At 48.3% G+C, this 17,306-nt stretch overlaps 2 protein-coding genes across 2 annotated transcripts in view; one reads left to right on the forward strand and one right to left on the reverse strand.

The window, feature by feature from the left end:
* The window catches only part of LOC146205760 (NPC intracellular cholesterol transporter 1-like), a 54,975-nt gene that overhangs the window by 22,956 nt on the left and 14,713 nt on the right, over positions 1–17,306 (forward strand). The gene's annotated exons all lie outside the window — the stretch shown is intronic.
* Positions 15,203–15,985, reverse strand: LOC146205761 (NPC intracellular cholesterol transporter 1-like). The gene has a single exon (XM_084590431.1). It carries the CDS (start codon positions 15,936–15,938, stop codon positions 15,249–15,251), a length of 690 nt encoding a protein of 229 aa, XP_084446557.1. The 5' UTR covers positions 15,939–15,985; the 3' UTR covers positions 15,203–15,248.

Here is a 17,306-nt window from a genome sequence, read left to right on the forward strand (position 1 = left end):
ACCCTTGCCTCGGCGGCGCCTGTCGCAGCCGCATCCATCAGGCGCGCAAGCAGCGGCGCTCCTCGCCACCATTGGTCACGACCGAATGACCGAGCGGGCCGCACTAGAGGGACGCCGCCAATTTCGCCCAAATGGAGAGATCCGCGCCGATCTCCAGCGCCCTCCACCTTCCTTTTTTTTTTCCTTTTATTTCTTGCCCCCACCACCGCGGTGTTGCTCCACGCTCACTTACAAGATGCAAATGGGGGCGTGTACAACCTGGCACGCTCAGCAAGACGGAGCAACGCTTGACTCCCCAGAATGCGCGGCGGCGGCGGCTCCACAGTGCCCGTTAAGACAACTTGTTTCCTTCGAGCAATAGGAGCAGTTTTACAGGAAAGAAATAAAGATCAAACAAAACGGCGCAGATAATCATGCAGTGGAATGGGGAGGGGGGCAGATGGCAAGAGGGCGGACAGGACGGCTTAAAACGAGAATAGATCACAAGAAACAAAAATATTTGCTCAGCTCCACTTGTTCAAGGAAACCGAAAGATACCAAAACACGCTCATTATGCCATTGCTGAAGTGAGTCACTACTGCTGACTGATCCAAGTGGCGTGCACAAGCGTGAACTGCAGCACGGATTGTATACATAGGAAGTAGCAGATAATGAAAGAGAGAGAGAGAGCGAGAAAGAAAGAAAGAAAGAAAGAAAGAAAGAAAGAAAGAAAGAAAGAAAGAAAGAAAGAAAGAAAGAAAGAAAGAAAGAAGGAAAAAAAGAAAGAAACAAATGATGCGTTGCGATGCTTTAAGCAACATTCTTATGGCTCGGCCTCTTCTCAAATGAGAATATTTGATGTTGAATCGTCCTTTTGTACGATCTCAAAGACGAATATATCACAGCGGGGGTAATCGGTCCAATGGTAAAAGTACAATGGTGGGCATCGTCACCCATTGCCCGCAGCGCAGGCTCAGGGCCTGTGACACACTGATGCAAAGCAGGATCTAGTGATTCTCAGGATCGAATATTGCTTTTTGATGTAAGTCATATGAAAACATTCTAAAGTACTTAGACCTCAATGCAACCTGAAAAAAAAAAAAAAAAGTTAGGTTGGTAGCCAGTTGATCTATCCTTTATTACTATATGTCCCTTCACGCTAGGTACAGTTTTGGCGCGTAAAGATGGGTAATAGAACCCCATTACTATGAGTAGGAATCGTGATCACTGCTAGACGTGATATATTCGAAATTAAATGCTTCCTCCGCCCTTCTAAAGTTGTACCCATTAAAATAGAAGTAGAATGCAGCTCTGATGAGGAGGTGAGCGCTGAATATCTCTCTTGTGGTTCTCCATGAGTATAGTGCACTTCCTCTATAGTGTCGGTGTGCGCAGTCGCACACCACTATGCAGCCCAAGAGACAACGAAGGAAGGCTGAGAGATTTGTCACTGGCACGAGGAGTCAAACTGTCAACCGCGAGAATAAAGGCCCCAGCAACGCGCTCATCTGGCCCACGAGGAGTGCATCGTCGAGCCCTGCGCACCGCGAATGTGTCACACCTGCAGCGGCGCTCCTCTTTCTTCCCTCGTCTGCCGACCGGCGCCGGTGGACCATAGCGAGTAGAGACAATGCGCGATAGGCAGGGGGGTGATGCGCGCTGTGCGAAGCTGAGAGGCGAACCCATAAAGATCGTTTTGGCTCGCAGCGGTTACGACACCCTGGCGTGCCCTCCCCGGTCACGATCCCCTCCTCTCGTTTTGACATTATAGGAGCGCCATGGCTGCCCCTGCGGACTCCATACGGGCCCGTAAACGCGTGTTTATTTCTTATTGCGGTCCGTGGAGCAAGATGCTCGATAAGCGGCTCGGCCGGCCCGATAAATCATGTCCCCCGCGGAGTGACCTCAAGGCGGCCAGCGGCCGCCTGTCGCGGCCAAACCCCGCGGCGCGCGCGTTCACGATCGGCGCAGCTTCGGACGACGGCCCTTTATTCGCTTCGCGCCTATTTTTGCATGCGTCCGGCCAGCGTGCCACGCATTTTTCGACTTGGTATCTTCTCGCCCGAACACGGCCAGAGTCGACAGTTTCACGTCTGCTGCGGGCACGAATCATGAGGTGCTTGCCCCCGGGAGACGATGGGCGCATGCCGGCTTTCGAAGCGAACATTTAGATGCGAAGGGGGGGAGCAAAGTATAACAAGCTGACTGCCAAAGCGCCTCGGAGTGTACAATCACGCCTGGTGAAAACTGCTTCCCGCGTCGACTTGGAAGCCGTTGTTTCCCATCTTCGAGGGAGTCGGCCAGAGTGCATGTCCGTCCGGCCGCTGCAAATGATGCGGCACACCCTATTGTTAGGAGCCCCTCGAAATGGATCGCAACCTGCGGGAGCCCCACCGCGAAGACGCGATTTCCGGGATACTCCCATTCTGTCGCTCAAGAGCCCGGAAAACGAGTGTCGGTAGGCGGACTGCCGAAGTCTGCCGCGTGCGCGGTGGCAACCCGCGTGTTTTCTATTTGCGAGGCCGCGAATCACGAGACAGCGGCGGGAGAGACGCGTCACTCCCGCTGCCGCCGCCGCGCGTAAACGCTCATTAGCGAATCGCCAAGCGTGGTCGCGAGCGAAGAAACTGCACCCGTATCGGGCCGTCCGAAAGGGCAACCACCAGCAGTATGCGGCAGCCGCTAGGACGCCGTTTTATGGAGAGATCGTGATATCCGTGTGCCTGTCGCGTGCGAGCCCGTAATCGGCTTTGGGACGGCTGCCAGATGGTGGAGCCAGCGGCACCTCGGTGGCATCCCGACGGGGGCCCGCCGCTGCTCGCAGCGCGGATTACGGAGCGGTGACAAATGTGTCTGCAAGGTGTCCGCGCGCCCACTGACAAATGCGCGGAGACCCGGCCACTAAATGGCTTCCCTCCGTGACTCATCTGATGCGAACGGGCGACTGAGGCGTAGCGCGACACGAGCCAATAAAACTCTCAACGTCCCGCACCGTCCGACTGGTGCGGCTCGAGAAGCAAGAGTCGCCGTTTGTTTTGACGCGTAGGCGTTGCTCGACAAGGTCGAGACCTGCAAGGGAATAGCGGAGGTGCGTTGCTGGCCACCACGCGTGTCAATAATATATCGGTGCGCGTGACCGTGTGTTTGGTGGCAAACGATGGGGGTCCGTCGCTACGCCCTTCTTCGCGGCCGCGCGCAACACTGCTTCTATGCAATGTGAAGGCACACTTTATGCCTGAAAAAAGCTCGAGTACATTTTGTGAAAGCGTACTACGACTTTGATAAAACACGCAAATTGAGAGACTTATTCCCGAGGTTATTTGAGTGAACTTGAAGTTGGAATATGGGGAGTGGTGAAATTTAACATCGAACGTTCAAGTCGTCGTATAGGGTGGGAAATAACAGAACGGGCTTAGCAAAAAAAAAAAAAAAAAAAAAAAAAGAAAGAAAAGAAAAGAAAAAAAAATATGCACGGCGCTTGAACAGTGAGCCGCGACGACTTTAGGAGGCACAGATGGAGTAGCCCAGCGCGTCTGGAATGTTATTACGTAGTTGCGGCTGAGCCATTGCAAGTTTTTTTTTTTTTTCTGCAGACGCTGCGGTCACTTACATTGCAACAAACATGACGATGCTTGATACAGTAATTCTTCGGCCAGCTCAGCTCACCTAATCATAGCAGCCTTCTCGTGGAAAAATTTGAGGAACACATGTACTCCGCCTTCAATGGTATAACGCGACAGCAGTAATTGCTCCCGTTTGCGCCTCTCCTTTCGGATCTTCGTTCGCGTACATGCACTTTGCTACTCGCTTAATCATTGCTCTTTTAATGTGTGCCTGTATTAACTCACTCATACTCATCAGTATACGATCATAAACTATCATGCAGTGCGCAAAACCACCCGACATAGATATCAAGGCCCGCTTCAACCCATCCGTGTCAACGTCCAAAAGTGTCTGACTTGGGATCCAAGTGTCCCGCAGGGTTTGGTTCTTATCTCAACACCTTACCAACTCAGAGGAGCTGCTTCGGGTTCGTAGCTGCTGTCAACTTGGTTATGTCATGCGGCCTCGTGACGTCGCATAACACACCGACCAATAAGTTCCCGGCCATGTCACCAGAGAGCAAACATGCACCTGCAAAGGCACTGTCGCGATGTTTCGCTCATTACGCCGACAACACCTTCGTTGGCAACGCCTGGTATTCTGGAAAACGGGGCCTTCAACGCAATCGCGTTGATTAGCCGTGTTAAAAAGCCGTATATCGAAATATGCTAGTACTGAAATGATCACCTTCAAATCGCGCTTAACTCTGGCGTACAGCGGCAGTATTTGATAGTCTGAAAGCACGATAGCTACGTAAAGCGGAGAAGGTTTTCAACGCGCGTGGTTTATATACGCGCTGTTTATAGCTTCTTTTTTTACATTCCGTCTATAGTTTCGAATATCAAAACCTGCCGTACTCGTGGTATATAATTCGACTTATATGCAGCATAAGGTTGCACATACACCGAGAACTGACGATTCCTGTCTTGCAGTATTTCGAACCAATCGAAATTTTAATCTCGAGCTCGCGCACTGGGAACCTCGCCAGGCTCACTGAGACGCCCAACCGGGCCGGGTGCATGACCAGCGCCGAAATTGCTTTTTCTCACTTTAGGCTGTGGCCAAGCGCGCTTTGGCATCTGCCTCAACCATTGCGCCGGGTGGCATCGCGGCAGAACCGCGTGCACATTTCTCCCAAAGTATAGTATTTATTTTCTTATTTATGCATAATCCCACAGCGCCGTCACTTATATCGCTGTGTACCACGACTTGCACGTGTGTTTACTTCTTCATCTGATCAAAAGTTAATAGTCGAAACGCTGCTGTCTTTGCATTCACAAAACAGCTCTTCATTTGTCAATAAAAGGTTTTCCCCTTCCCCCTCTTGAAGATGTGGACGTCTCTACCTTGAATCCGCGGCCTTACTTGCTTTCATACTGAATCGCGGCCATACTGAACCAACGTGCCCAAATGTCTATTATTCTATACAATATTACATGTCCGGATTATGCAGCTTTCTAAGGCGCACCCAGCAACCGGCACTGACGTTGTATCAAGTGAAGCTCAACCGGTCTTATTTACTTCGAGCTTATGCACGCCTTCGAGATTTTATATATATATATATATATATATATATATATATATATATATATATATATATATATATATATATATATATATATATATATCAGCCTGCAGGAGGAAAGTTTTGGCAACAATGCTGTGAACAGCACAGACCACGCATTTGCGCGTCTAGAAGTCGAAGCATGTGGAGTTGCGTTTCTTCTTCCTGATCCGTTTACTGAGCTGAGGAGTGTGAGCAAGTTTACCGCGAGCGCGTCGAGCAGTCCTTCACTGTGTTGCTTTCTCATCACCCACTCATAGGGACGTAATTCTTCCACTCCAGCTCTCTGTGCGTTCGCTCAAGGTACACGATTTATTCGCACTTTTTTTTTTTTATTTAACCAAAGCATCCACCCTGTGTTTCCCACTGTCTAATTTCTTTCTCGAACCTCAGAGTAAAGGTTCTTTTTTTCTTTCGCTACAAGAAAGAACATCAATACGCAAGCAAACAAGTGAGCATAAAACTTATGAGTGGCCTCAGGCTCTAACAGCCTCACTCTCTGACGGTTTGGTTTAGTTTACGGGATTTAAAGTCCCAAAGCGACTCAGGCTGTGAGAGACGTCCGGAAATTTCGACCACCTGGGGTTCTTTAACAGTCACTATAAAGGCTTTGCCAGAGTTCCGCGTTCATTTTCTTTCGCCGCCAAGGAACCTTGTAGCACCGTGAAAGCAACCCAACGGGCACCCCGGCTGCATTACATCATCCGTCGTGAGTACAGCGTGCCGTGCTGAGGGCGAGCTGTAGCGACGATGACTTGTTTCGATAAGGACAGCCGAAGTAATGCCTTCACGGCTGCTTTCCAGTCTGGCGGATCGGCCCCTGCAATGATAACGTATGGCTTTGCTGCACAACTTGGTTGTTCATGCGGCACCTTCGCGCAACTCTGGCAAAACCTATGTAGTAACACGTGCACTGACACACACGGGCGCCTTGCTTTTCGCCTCCATCGAAAAGCGGCCGCCAAGGCCGGGATTCCACCCTGCATCCTTGGGCACAGTAGTCGAGCACCCTAACTACTGCGCCACCCCGGCGGGGCCCTCACTGTCTTAGAAAAAGATATTAACCCGAGTAGCTCGTCTTTTTTTTTTTTTTTTTTTTTTTTTTTTCATATTGTGAGCCATCTTATCACCTAAATGTGGCGCCACTCTCGGCTGTGCGGACACGGCCTTTGTTTTCAAGCCGTCAACCACCGCTATCTCAAAGCTGGCAGGTTGCCACTGTGTGGCGAAGGAACTGTTGCAGAAAACTGGACGCTATCATTTTCATTCGCACTATATCACTGCATGTATGCCGACTCTTCAGACGGATAACTGTCGCCCGTGCACAGCACGCTTCAAACCGGCGTCATTCCTCGAAATAAAACTTTTTTTTTTATGTACAAAAAAGCAGACTTAACCCCCCCCCCCTCTCCCCTTCCCCACTTAGCTCAAATGTCCGAACCCGCAACGGTAGAGCAGTAGTTTTGGCATTAGGTGGCTGTCCCCAAGGTCGCGAGTTCGATAATGGCCGCTGCAGCCGTGTTTTAACGAAGGCGAAACGAAAAAGGCTCCCGGGTGCTGTACGATGTCGCTTTTTCAAAGAATACCCTGTAGGTGGTCTGAATTAATCTGGAGCCCCTTCACTGCAGCATTCCTCATAGCTTAGGTGTCGCCTCAGTAAGTTAATCCACAGTTCAGAACTTCGAGCGTGTGGCCTGCATAATGGAGCGTTAGCAGCTGTATCCGAAACCGTGCTGTACGGCGTACGTGTTTGCGGCGGCTGACGTTATCGGTTGCCTTGAGCATACCCTCGGGACCAATGACCAACGTTGCGAAGCGCTAATGTCAGGAACTCTCCGAATATAAATTAATAGATATAAACTCTACAAAAACGAAAGTCGTGCTCTTCGGACATCGAAATGAGTTGACTTCCCTACTGCAACTCTTGATCACGTCAAAATAGTGGTGGACAAACTTTCAAAGGTTGTCGGTACTTTGTTTCAACTGAGATATATGTTTACTTCATGCGAAAGCGTATGAAGCAAATATTGTATAATGCATTGCTTTCTTCGTTTATTAATGACTGATTTTTGGTTTGGGGTACAACATCTTTTAGTGTTTGAGGTATCACAATGAGACACATGTGTTAGATGTAGAAAAAGAAAGGGCATATGTGGTAGGAGTAGAGGATGTTGAAGTATTATTGGACCAGATTATTGCTATCAATGAGTAATTACTTTAAAACGTGCCGCGATTACCAACGGCGCAAGTCTCCTCCTCTGAAACCAACCGGCTTACTGCAGCCCATAGCCTCACCAAAGACCCCTTTTCATCCAGTTAGCATGCGCTTCCTTGGCCCTTTCCCGCAGTCGTCCAGTGCCAAACGGCACTGCTGATGACATCGCCGAATTCTTAGTGCACGACATCATCCTGCGTCATGGCGCTCCTGCAGCTATCATTACCGACCGTGAAGCTGATTTCGCGGACGGTTCCCTCAGGCTGTGCTGAAGCTCACGCACACCAGTAATAGACGTACCGTTAACGTTGCACGTCTATGACTGGTGTGCGTGAGCTTCAGCACAGCCTGAGGGAACCGTCCGCGAAATCAGCTTCACGGTCGGTAATGATAGCTGCAGGAGCGCCATGACGCAGGATGATGTCGTGCACTAAGAATTCAGAGCTAGTACGGCCTGCCACTCTCAGACAAATGACCTGTTGGAACACCTCAACAGCACTGTGGCCGACATGCTTTCAATGTATGTTGATCTCGAACATAAAACAAGGAATCACATTCTTCCATAGCAACATTCGCTTATAATACAGCCCTGGAGGAGGCGACGCGGCTTCCTTTCCCTTCCATCTAGTCTTCGGTCGCCAGTTAGTGCTCCGCTGGACGCGTTAATCCTGAGAGTGAGAGTGAACTCGACCTCAACGTCGCCACGTTTGTTCAACGCGCGGAAGAATCGCGGCAACCAGCCAGACAACGAATCCACCGTCAGTAGCAGGTCGACGCTGACCACTACAGCCTGGGACTATGTTTGGGTGTGGACGCCCGTTCCTCGCCGTGGGCTGTCTGAAAAGTTACTGCGCCGCTAATTCGGTCATTGCCATGTTGTCCGCCGCCTCTGCGACGTAACATACGAAGTTATACACCAGCCTCACCAGCCCGCTCATCGCACAGGACCAGGCGCCACGACGTTGTGCACGTTGTGCGAATGGAACCCTATGCTACGAGCGACCTATCGATTGATCTTCAGGCAGGCTACAGCTCATTGCGTGATGTCAGACTCGTGTTCCAGCCTTTGTGCGCTCTTTCTCTCTGCCGTTCAATCTGGCGAAAACTCCGCATCGGGTCGATGCTGCAGAGGAGGCGACAGTCACACATGTGTTAGGTGTAGAAAAACATATGCAGTAGGAGTAAAGGACATTGAAGTGTAGGCCCGTTCTTGGTGAGCTCGTTTAGTCCCTTCAGTAGCTCTTTGCACTCCTGCGCATCTACATTTTGTGCTTCTGTATAATAACTGTGACAAAATCAACCGGTAGCATCTCCTCCAGAAGCAAGTTGTTCGAAATACGGCGGATGCTTCAAAATACAATCGCACTGAGCCGATATTCAAAGCACTTAGATCATTTCTTTTCCTCGATTGTACGAGACTTTAATCTTAAAACGCTCTGATGCAAAATTTATAGAAATAATTATAATGTTGCATCTGTCGGGATTACATTGCACAGAGCTCAATTACTCTGCACGAACGAGATTCGAATGGCTTGTGCCAAAGACTGGCACAGAATTTGGCTGTCAAATGCTTGGCGACACTCTCCCAAGCGTATTAGTGTGAAAGCACTCATGCCATCTTCCGATCCGAGCAAAAATTTTGCTACTGCTTCGCTCGTTACCATAGTAGCTGTAACGCCAGCCGTTATCTTTCCACCGAAGCGTCAAGTAAGACGACGCCATGCACAACAGATTCCGCTATGGCAGGGCTTCTTCCATCTTTGCTTCTCGCGCGCCATTTGCTTGTAGGCGCACATCTAATGGACCTTCATGCGGCACCAGATTTCCCTTAATTCGTATGAAAATTGTGACGCAACTATTCTTGTTTAGCGTTCACGATGGCTTCACTCCATTTCGCTCCCATACATCTATTAGTAAGGCTGGTGGCTAGTTTGTGATACAGATTAGGATTGACGATATGTGTACCACGAATTGTATAGGCGCACAACAAAGACGACTAACACTTTGCCAACCTTTGGCAAATGCTAAACTCTCAAGCAAAGCCGAGCCACATTATGCCAAACAGAGTTTTTTTTTTTTTTTTTTAATTTCTAAATAAGAATTTCTGCTCCGAAAGTTGTGATATTGTTGGATACCCATGCACAATAGTTCTTTTTTTTCTGATTTTGTTTTTGCTGTTTTATTCTGTTGACGTTTTCGCTGTTTATTTTGTTGGCTTTGTTTTTTGTAATGCTTTCTGGCGCTGCCTTAGCAAAGATAGCGTGTACTAGAAGTAGGCAACGGGAACTGTTTGAACTATTGTTACATAAGCATGCAGCAGCCATTGTAAATCTGTGTTTCCACGGCGAAAGGTTGTGATAGCGATTGTGAAAGGGGTATGTGACTGAGTGCCCTGTATGTATTTGAGTCCCGAACTCGCGAGTAAGCAGTTCCAGTCTCTTTCCTGTCTGCTTCTGTGTTTTTTCCTGTCTGCCTCTTTTTGGCTGGTTCATTATATCTTCATGCAATGCACCAATTAGCCCAAAGTATTCTACTGAATAAATTGGAATCGATGTTTCGCTAAACAATGTCAACTCTATTCTGTTGTGATTTTTGTTTAATGTTTTATTGCTTTGAAAGCGCTCTCGTATTTTTTCTTTCACTGACTTATTCATGAGTACCACGGCCAAGCCTCTGTATAGGGTGCGTCAGCCTCGTCAAGCCATCCCACTAGCACCGTGTTGGAGCTCCCAAGACATGATGTTAAACAAACACGAGTCTGATAGAGAGGACATGGAAAAAGTGAGTCAGCGCAATGTCGTTATCTTCCGGCATGCTTTTTGTGACGGAGCCTCTCACTGTTGAAGAGGCGCCTTCTAGATTGAGCACATCCTTGATTGTGACATTTAAGATTTCGTGTTTAGTTTGAGACACCAATCGAGCAGCCATGTAGGTAATGTATTGGGACTTTCTGGTCATCATTTTTACTGCTGTCGTATGAATTTCATGGCTTCAGGTACGCCTCAACTTACAATTTAGTAGAAGTAGTAGTAGTAGTAATAATAATAATAATAATAATAATAACAATAATAATAATAATAATAATAATAATAATAATAATAATAATAATAATAATAATAATAATAATAATAATAATAATAATAATAATAATAATAATAATAATAATAATAATAATAATAATAATAATAATGGTACAAACTTCAATGAACTATGTCTCAATTTTAGGTATTTCTCAATTGAAAATAAGCTAACTGAGTGAGGGTCTGAGTGTTTAACACTTTCAAAGATCTTTTACAAGGGTACGCAGCCGATGTAACTTTCCGACTGTAAGGCGTGATGACTCCGATCTCTGTGAGGTAGCTTTTATCATACTATTACAAAGTGCCATATTGATTGTTTAGAAGAGTCCAAGTGACGCATGTCATGATTAGAAAAATTTCCACATCCTGTTATGAGCTTTGACCCCTTAACTCACCGATCCCGATCCGGGCTGTCAGACATGATTACGCCAATCTCGGCGAGGTATCGTTTATCATACGACTACCAACTGCTCTATCAGACACTTATTGTTCAGAATTGGAATGACGGGCGATATGATTACGAAATATTTTTCCATCTTCATAAGCGCTTCGGCCTCTTAACTCACTGATTCAGATGAACTGGAAACATAATTTTTTGTCCATAAGTAGCGGCGCTTGTCTGATTAACGATAGTGATTGATACACATGTGATGGACGCGAATGTGGTCCTCCTTCAAAAACGGCCCATTTAGCTATTTCGCGCGCACGAGAGGGAAAGAAAGGTTTCTGCTCTTCATCTTCGAACTTAAGAAGGGATCACTGCGTCACTGTGCGCGCTTACTTTGGCCACAGACGCAGCGGCTTCGAAATTTTTGCGAATGATATAGTACGCACATAACGAGATCTACGCAGCCTCGGTTACCGACTGCGTGCACCTACATGTATATAGGCACTCGTACTCACGCAGCGAAAGTTGATACAAAGTTTTCTTCCTCATCGGAAAAATGTTTTCACTCGTTGAGAAGAAAATAGGAGGCAAGGAGGGGCCGCTTCCTCGAGACGGAGCCCCGCAGGCAGCGACTCCGGCGTCGCCTCCGGAGCCGCTCCCCGGTCCGGCCTGTGGAGCAGCCCGCCCAAGCATCCGTTATCCACGCGCCCGTCCCGTGCGCGCCTCTCGGCGGCGCCCCCATCGTTCACCTGGCCGGCCGCAGGAGCCTGCCCGAAGCGCGGCTGATTCATCGCCGGCCCGCCGCCTAAATTCGCACCGCTTCATGAGTTCCCCTCCCCTCCACTTTGGCCGGCAGTGTTTGCGTTAGGGACAACCTGGCGCGATAGCATCGGCCGCTGTTTGATCAGTTCGGAGGAGCAAGACCAGCGCGTTGCCCGGAGCCCAAAATAACCCGCACCTCTTGTGTCCGCTGGCCGCGGCAAGAACGAACCCGCCAGCAACGAGCATCTCGGCGCGTGCTCTGTCATTACGCCACGCTACGCGTCCGGGAGGAAGCAGCGTTTTTTTTTTTTTTTTTTTTTTCGCCTCTGAGCTTCCAAAGAGCGCGCCACTGGAGCCCCGAGTACTCGACGTGACTGCACACGTGCACGCACGGCCGCAGTCGCGAACTTCCCTCGGCGTAGTGTGTACGTGCAGCCACCGTACTCGAATTCCGCCGCACATTTCGAAAATTGCATTTCGGAATCGACTCTGTGCAAAGGCGACGACTTGCAAATGAAGAAATTCTTCTAATGGGCATGTCACTGAAGTTGCAAACAACACGTTAATACCCCCCTCCCCCGCTGGATATAATACAAAGTTGCGTGGCTCCTGCGCGAAGTGCACATCTGCAGTCAAAGTTAAAAAAAAAAAAAGAAAGAGGGTTGTGAAGAGCGAGAGAAACAAGAAAGAAAGAAGTTTAATCGGATTAGCCAACCCTACACGACGGGGGAGTCAGGGAATAAAGGGAGCGGAAGAAAAGAAACTAAACTCGGTTCATCTTGCGTAGGTCAGAAGGTCCATGTTGTAGTAAAAACGCCCATAGCCAGTTTTCAGCATGATATTCAAGCCTACGGCTCCTAAGTGTTTAAGGAGCACATTGATGGATTTCTTAAGAGACAAAGCTGTAGGTCATTTGCCAGAGCATTGGCTTGTGCTAGCCTCGTAAGCGTAAGTATTGTCAAAAAAAAAAAAAAAAAGCGCTGAAGTCCACAGTAAGGTGCCCATTGCAAGCCTTACATAAGGCGGCTGTCATCGCCGTCATATTGAGGCAAGCATATCTTTATCAATGAGCTGGTTCTCTTTCAGTAAGATTGAAAGAGGTCTGGCGGTGCTGGGTACATTGTTGGGTGCGAGGAGTTGAGTGCGAGACAATGCGTTAACATTAGGTCTTCTTAGTTTAAATTTCTCTTCTTGAATTGTGTTGAGTCATCCGCGGTCATTCTATGTTTCGGTTCTTCCCGTGGTAGCCATCCTTCCGGCCTCACCCTACTCTCCCCTGCAAATTAAGAGCTGTCATCCTCTCTGCCACCTGCCAACTGTGGGAGGTAGGGCAGCACTACACCGGACGCCGGCTTTTCTTCACGATTAGACTTATAATGGTAAAACATTAAAAAATCCTTTACCATCCCGTACTGGATTCAACCTCACACCGGCGAAATTTCAGTAGACCTTTCGACTCACCACAGAAAACTTTTTTTTTTTTTTTAATGCGAAGCGCCATGATGGCCAAAACAGTCGGGCTTGCACATCGGTGTCCGTGTGAAGCCTCCACCTGCAAACCATGGTTGGTGGATAGAGGTAAATCTACCTTTTTATTTGTAGGGTAGAGAGGGTGAGGCCAGACTAAAAATTACTCATAGATTTAAAGGAAGTAAGGATGGGTCAGCGAAAGTAGATAAAAAAGACGATTACGATATATGAATGAAATAAGGATAGAATCAGGATTGGAATATAGTGTTGAAGTTGAAATATAATCAAATAAGGAAGAAGTTTGACGAATGAAAGAAAAATGCTCTGACATTTCCTCCGCTGCACTATTATTGAACGGTCCAACTTGTTTTCTTCGCTTTACAGACCACCCAGGGATAGAGAGCGCGTTTCTGATAGGTACTTCAGTGCATGAGCCTCACTTGCTAGAGATCAGGTGGACAGAGAATCGCAGACCGTGCCACTCGGAAGAGTGTGTATATGTTGCCGTATTAAGATTAAGTAGGATACCTTGAAGGGCATTCGTATTGAATGCGCGGAAGCACATATGTCGACGCGTTTTGTTCGCCAATCAATATCATATCCAACCCGAAGCGAAGCGTGGGAGGACCGCCGGTCAGTGTTACCTGAAGCGGATCATGGCATGGTCAGCTTCACGGTTGAAAAGAAAACTAATTTAGCGAGTGCTTAAGTATACATTGCGTGTTGAGAATGTCTATTCGTCCTGCTTCTGTTCCCCTGTCACTGCTGCTCGGCTCATGCGCTGAGCCTTTGCGGCCACCGATACTCCATTTTCGCATATACGTCCATCATTGGTCCCACTGCTTGCGTGAATTTTCCGCTATATCGGAGCCATCACGCTCTGACACCGCGTGACATGGCCGATTATACAGGTGACGCGACATGACCGAGCGTGGTGGTGGGCTCGGCGTCGTGTGGCAGCGGCGCTTGGTTGTGCGCAGGCACATGGTAGGCACACACGGAGTTGACTCTGACTCCATTCTAACCTGATACGTAGAGCTGTCTAGACACGCCTGCACACAGCCAAGCGCAGCTGCAACCCCGGCGCCGAGCCCACCACCACGCTAGGTGATGTCACGCCATCTGTCTAACCGGCCATGTCACGGTGGACTCCGGATTCTTGCCCCAACGAGGCTTTATATAGTGCTCGCATAAAAAGGATTGTAGACAGGTTCTTTTTATTAGGTATACAAAGGTGCGCTTTCAAACTAGACACGAGGACAAAAGGTTCCATGTTCTTCGTTTCATGTTCGATTAGCTACTGCACGTTCTTGAAAAACCTTCCCTGGGGAGCGGCCCTGGCAGCACGTGAGACCATCTCTGTCGCTGGAATACATGATATGCTGTTTGATCAAGAAGCGCCAGCCGACATTATTTTTTATTTTATTATTATATTTTATTATACTACCGATATTAACACCAAATAGCAATAATAATGTCCCTTCAAAGCTCATTTATTTTTTTCTTTCAACGCGTAGTCTTTATGCTAGGGGTCAAAATAATGATGGGGCACTAATAAACTCCGTTTACAATGAGAACACTTATACATGAACCTGCGCAGGGATTTGAGATTCCCTTCGCTTGTTCTCAACACTAAAGCGTGTGACATATGTCTCAAAGAGAACGACGCAGGTTTCTGCCTGAATGTATCGAACGTTATCGGAAACAACGCGTAACGTTATCGCAAGCAGCGTGGAACGGAGGTTACATCTTCCTCGGTCAGATTCTGCCACAAATGAAGGCCCGTAATCAGCGTTTGAGTCGTTTTCAGAAGTGTCGTTTCCGGCCTCACATCGAGTCATATGATTAATGGGAACATCGGAAGCTGATGACAGCTCGGTTGCCCCATTTCTGGTTCCGGCGTTTCCAGAAATCAGATGAAGCGAAAACGGCGAAAACCACACATCGGGAAACGACGGAAACTCAGAATGCGGGCTCATCATTACAGATCGAGACTCATGCCCAACGGTAGCTTCTGACAGGTGTTCAATGTGTCGAAGGCCGAATTTTGCGCTCGGTGTGTCGACGAAAGTCCACGCCGAGCGCAAAATTCCGCTCATGATAAAGGGGGAATACAAAATAAAAACAGACCTTACAGAGTGTTCTGCACGAAGTCTTGCCAATTTATTGTACCATCTCCGACCGTAGTTAGTGGATCTTCTTTGGTTTGAACGGCTCCAGCTTCTTGCCGGCCACAGTGATCGGGCTCTCGGTGAGGACGTGTCGGATCTTGAGTGGCGAGTAGCCGCCTTCCGACCAAGTGGAGCCGACGAATTCCAGGAGCCGCTCAGCGTTGCAGTTACTGTTGCCGTGCTTGCCGCACATGTACCTCATCAACTTGATTCCGAAGACCCAGGTGCGGACATCCTTGCAGGTGGCGTACACCCGTTCTGCGAACGCCTTGTCCACGGCATAGACCGACTCCCTAGCGGAGGGGTGCTCGAACCCTTCCTTCTGGACGGTGCCGTTGATGGCGAGGAATTCCGACTGACGGGGCGAGCAGAAGGCCTGGCAGACGAGATTCTGGAAGTTGCGGAAGCAGGCGCTGTTCTTGCCCACACCCAGGCTTGTCAGGGACTTGTACTCGGACTTGAACACCTCCGCTTGCTTCACGTCGCAGCAGGCAGGCACCGAACTACCGCTGGAGTCGAGCAGTGCGGGGCAAGCGCCTTCAATGACGCTCTTGTCGATCGAGACAGGCTCGCGCTTCACCACGCATGGCAGTGGCTTGCCGGAGTCGTCGTCCTTGCCGCAGTACCCGTACGAGACGCAGTCGGCCCATGCCGACGACACGAACGCGATACCCACTGCGAGGGCGAATAGCCACTGGCCGTACATATTGACAAGTGCTTGTCGCAGGATACCTGTCTGCTGAATACGGTGCTCCGCGACTTCACCATTTATACTCCCCGGAGGTTCCTCCGCGCTTTCGCAACAGCTATGTTGTGGCCGTTACCTGTGGCGATAACGCGGATCGACCTGACCGCGATAGCGCGCGTAATCAGCAGAGAAGGCTGCAACAGTGGCCTTTATATCGAGGATATGAGCTGCCCCTGATCTGTCAGCTGTTTAATTAACGGCGTCCATAAGTGTGGACTCAAAATCCTCTCTTAAATATCACACGACTAAGGAGAAGCATTATAATATGAGCTACAATTTTCCGTCTGAAACTTCTGTCGAACAAAGCTTCGAAGAAAAAAATTACCACGGAGGCGCTGTAAACTCATGACAAGGCTATAGCGCAAAGATTGCAATTCTCGCACACAAATGCGGATCTTTATTATTGTATTGTAACAATTAAAAAATAATGATGCATGTGCTCAACCGGGTAGAACGGCTTCAGCTTCTCGACATCCACCGTGACCAAGCTATCGTGGTTAAGTTATTAACAGATCATAATAGCTTGCAAAGACAAACATTCGCAATACTGGGCAAGCGTCTTCATATCTTAGTTTTAATATTAAGTAGGAGTGGATCTCAAATAAAGTCTCGGTGTAAAAACAAATCCTGGACATAGTTCCTTGGGGGCGTATTCTGGCACACCCAAACGCATTGCTTTTATTCAAGCGACGACGTCAACATTCAGTGATGGACTTATCCGCTCACGCCAGATTGTAACTGAGCTCGCGTTAATTTTATCACAAGCCTGAATGCGTCATTCTATTGTTTCTGAACACAAGCCTTGAAGCTCTTATCCCCTGTTTGTCACAGGAAATAGCGCACGGCACACATTTTTTTTTTTTTAATATAATTCGCTAATCGTCCACATTGTCGATGATCCCATGCTGGTGACGATGGCCATCATCTACTCCATAACTCTGCGGGTGAAAATAAGCATTTAGCCGTTGATCGGAGCGTGATCTGAATAGGAGCGCTTTCCAGCATCTAAACGCATGCACCCAGTATTTGTTGCAGTAAATCCAGAACACACGGAGAACACGCAGCATCATCACTTTCCGCCACCGCGGATTATCCTACTTCTCGTACGCAGTTACTGGGCTACGTATAGTCTTTTTACACGCTGTGTTTCATGTCTTAAGCATATCGTATGTGTTGTGCGATTTATTTTCGATTGTCTATTCGTAACGCAGGCAACGACTCTGCACTAAATAAGAAAAAAAAAAATATGGAGCGCGAGAAACGCAGGTTATAGCGGCACTGCAATAATCGATTCCCATCGATTGCCCAGGCATTGATGACGAATTA

This window comes from Amblyomma maculatum, chromosome 1 (assembly GCF_055883805.1).
Source record: "Amblyomma maculatum isolate TAMU_Amacu chromosome 1, ASM5588380v1, whole genome shotgun sequence".
Taxonomy (NCBI): Eukaryota; Metazoa; Arthropoda; class Arachnida; order Ixodida; family Ixodidae; genus Amblyomma; species Amblyomma maculatum.

What these genes read in the sequence shown, in the direction of transcription:
- LOC146205761 (XM_084590431.1), bottom strand. Translation starts at nt 15,938, where the DNA reads ATGTACGGCCAGTGGCTATTCGCCCTCGCAGTGGGTATCGCGTTCGTG.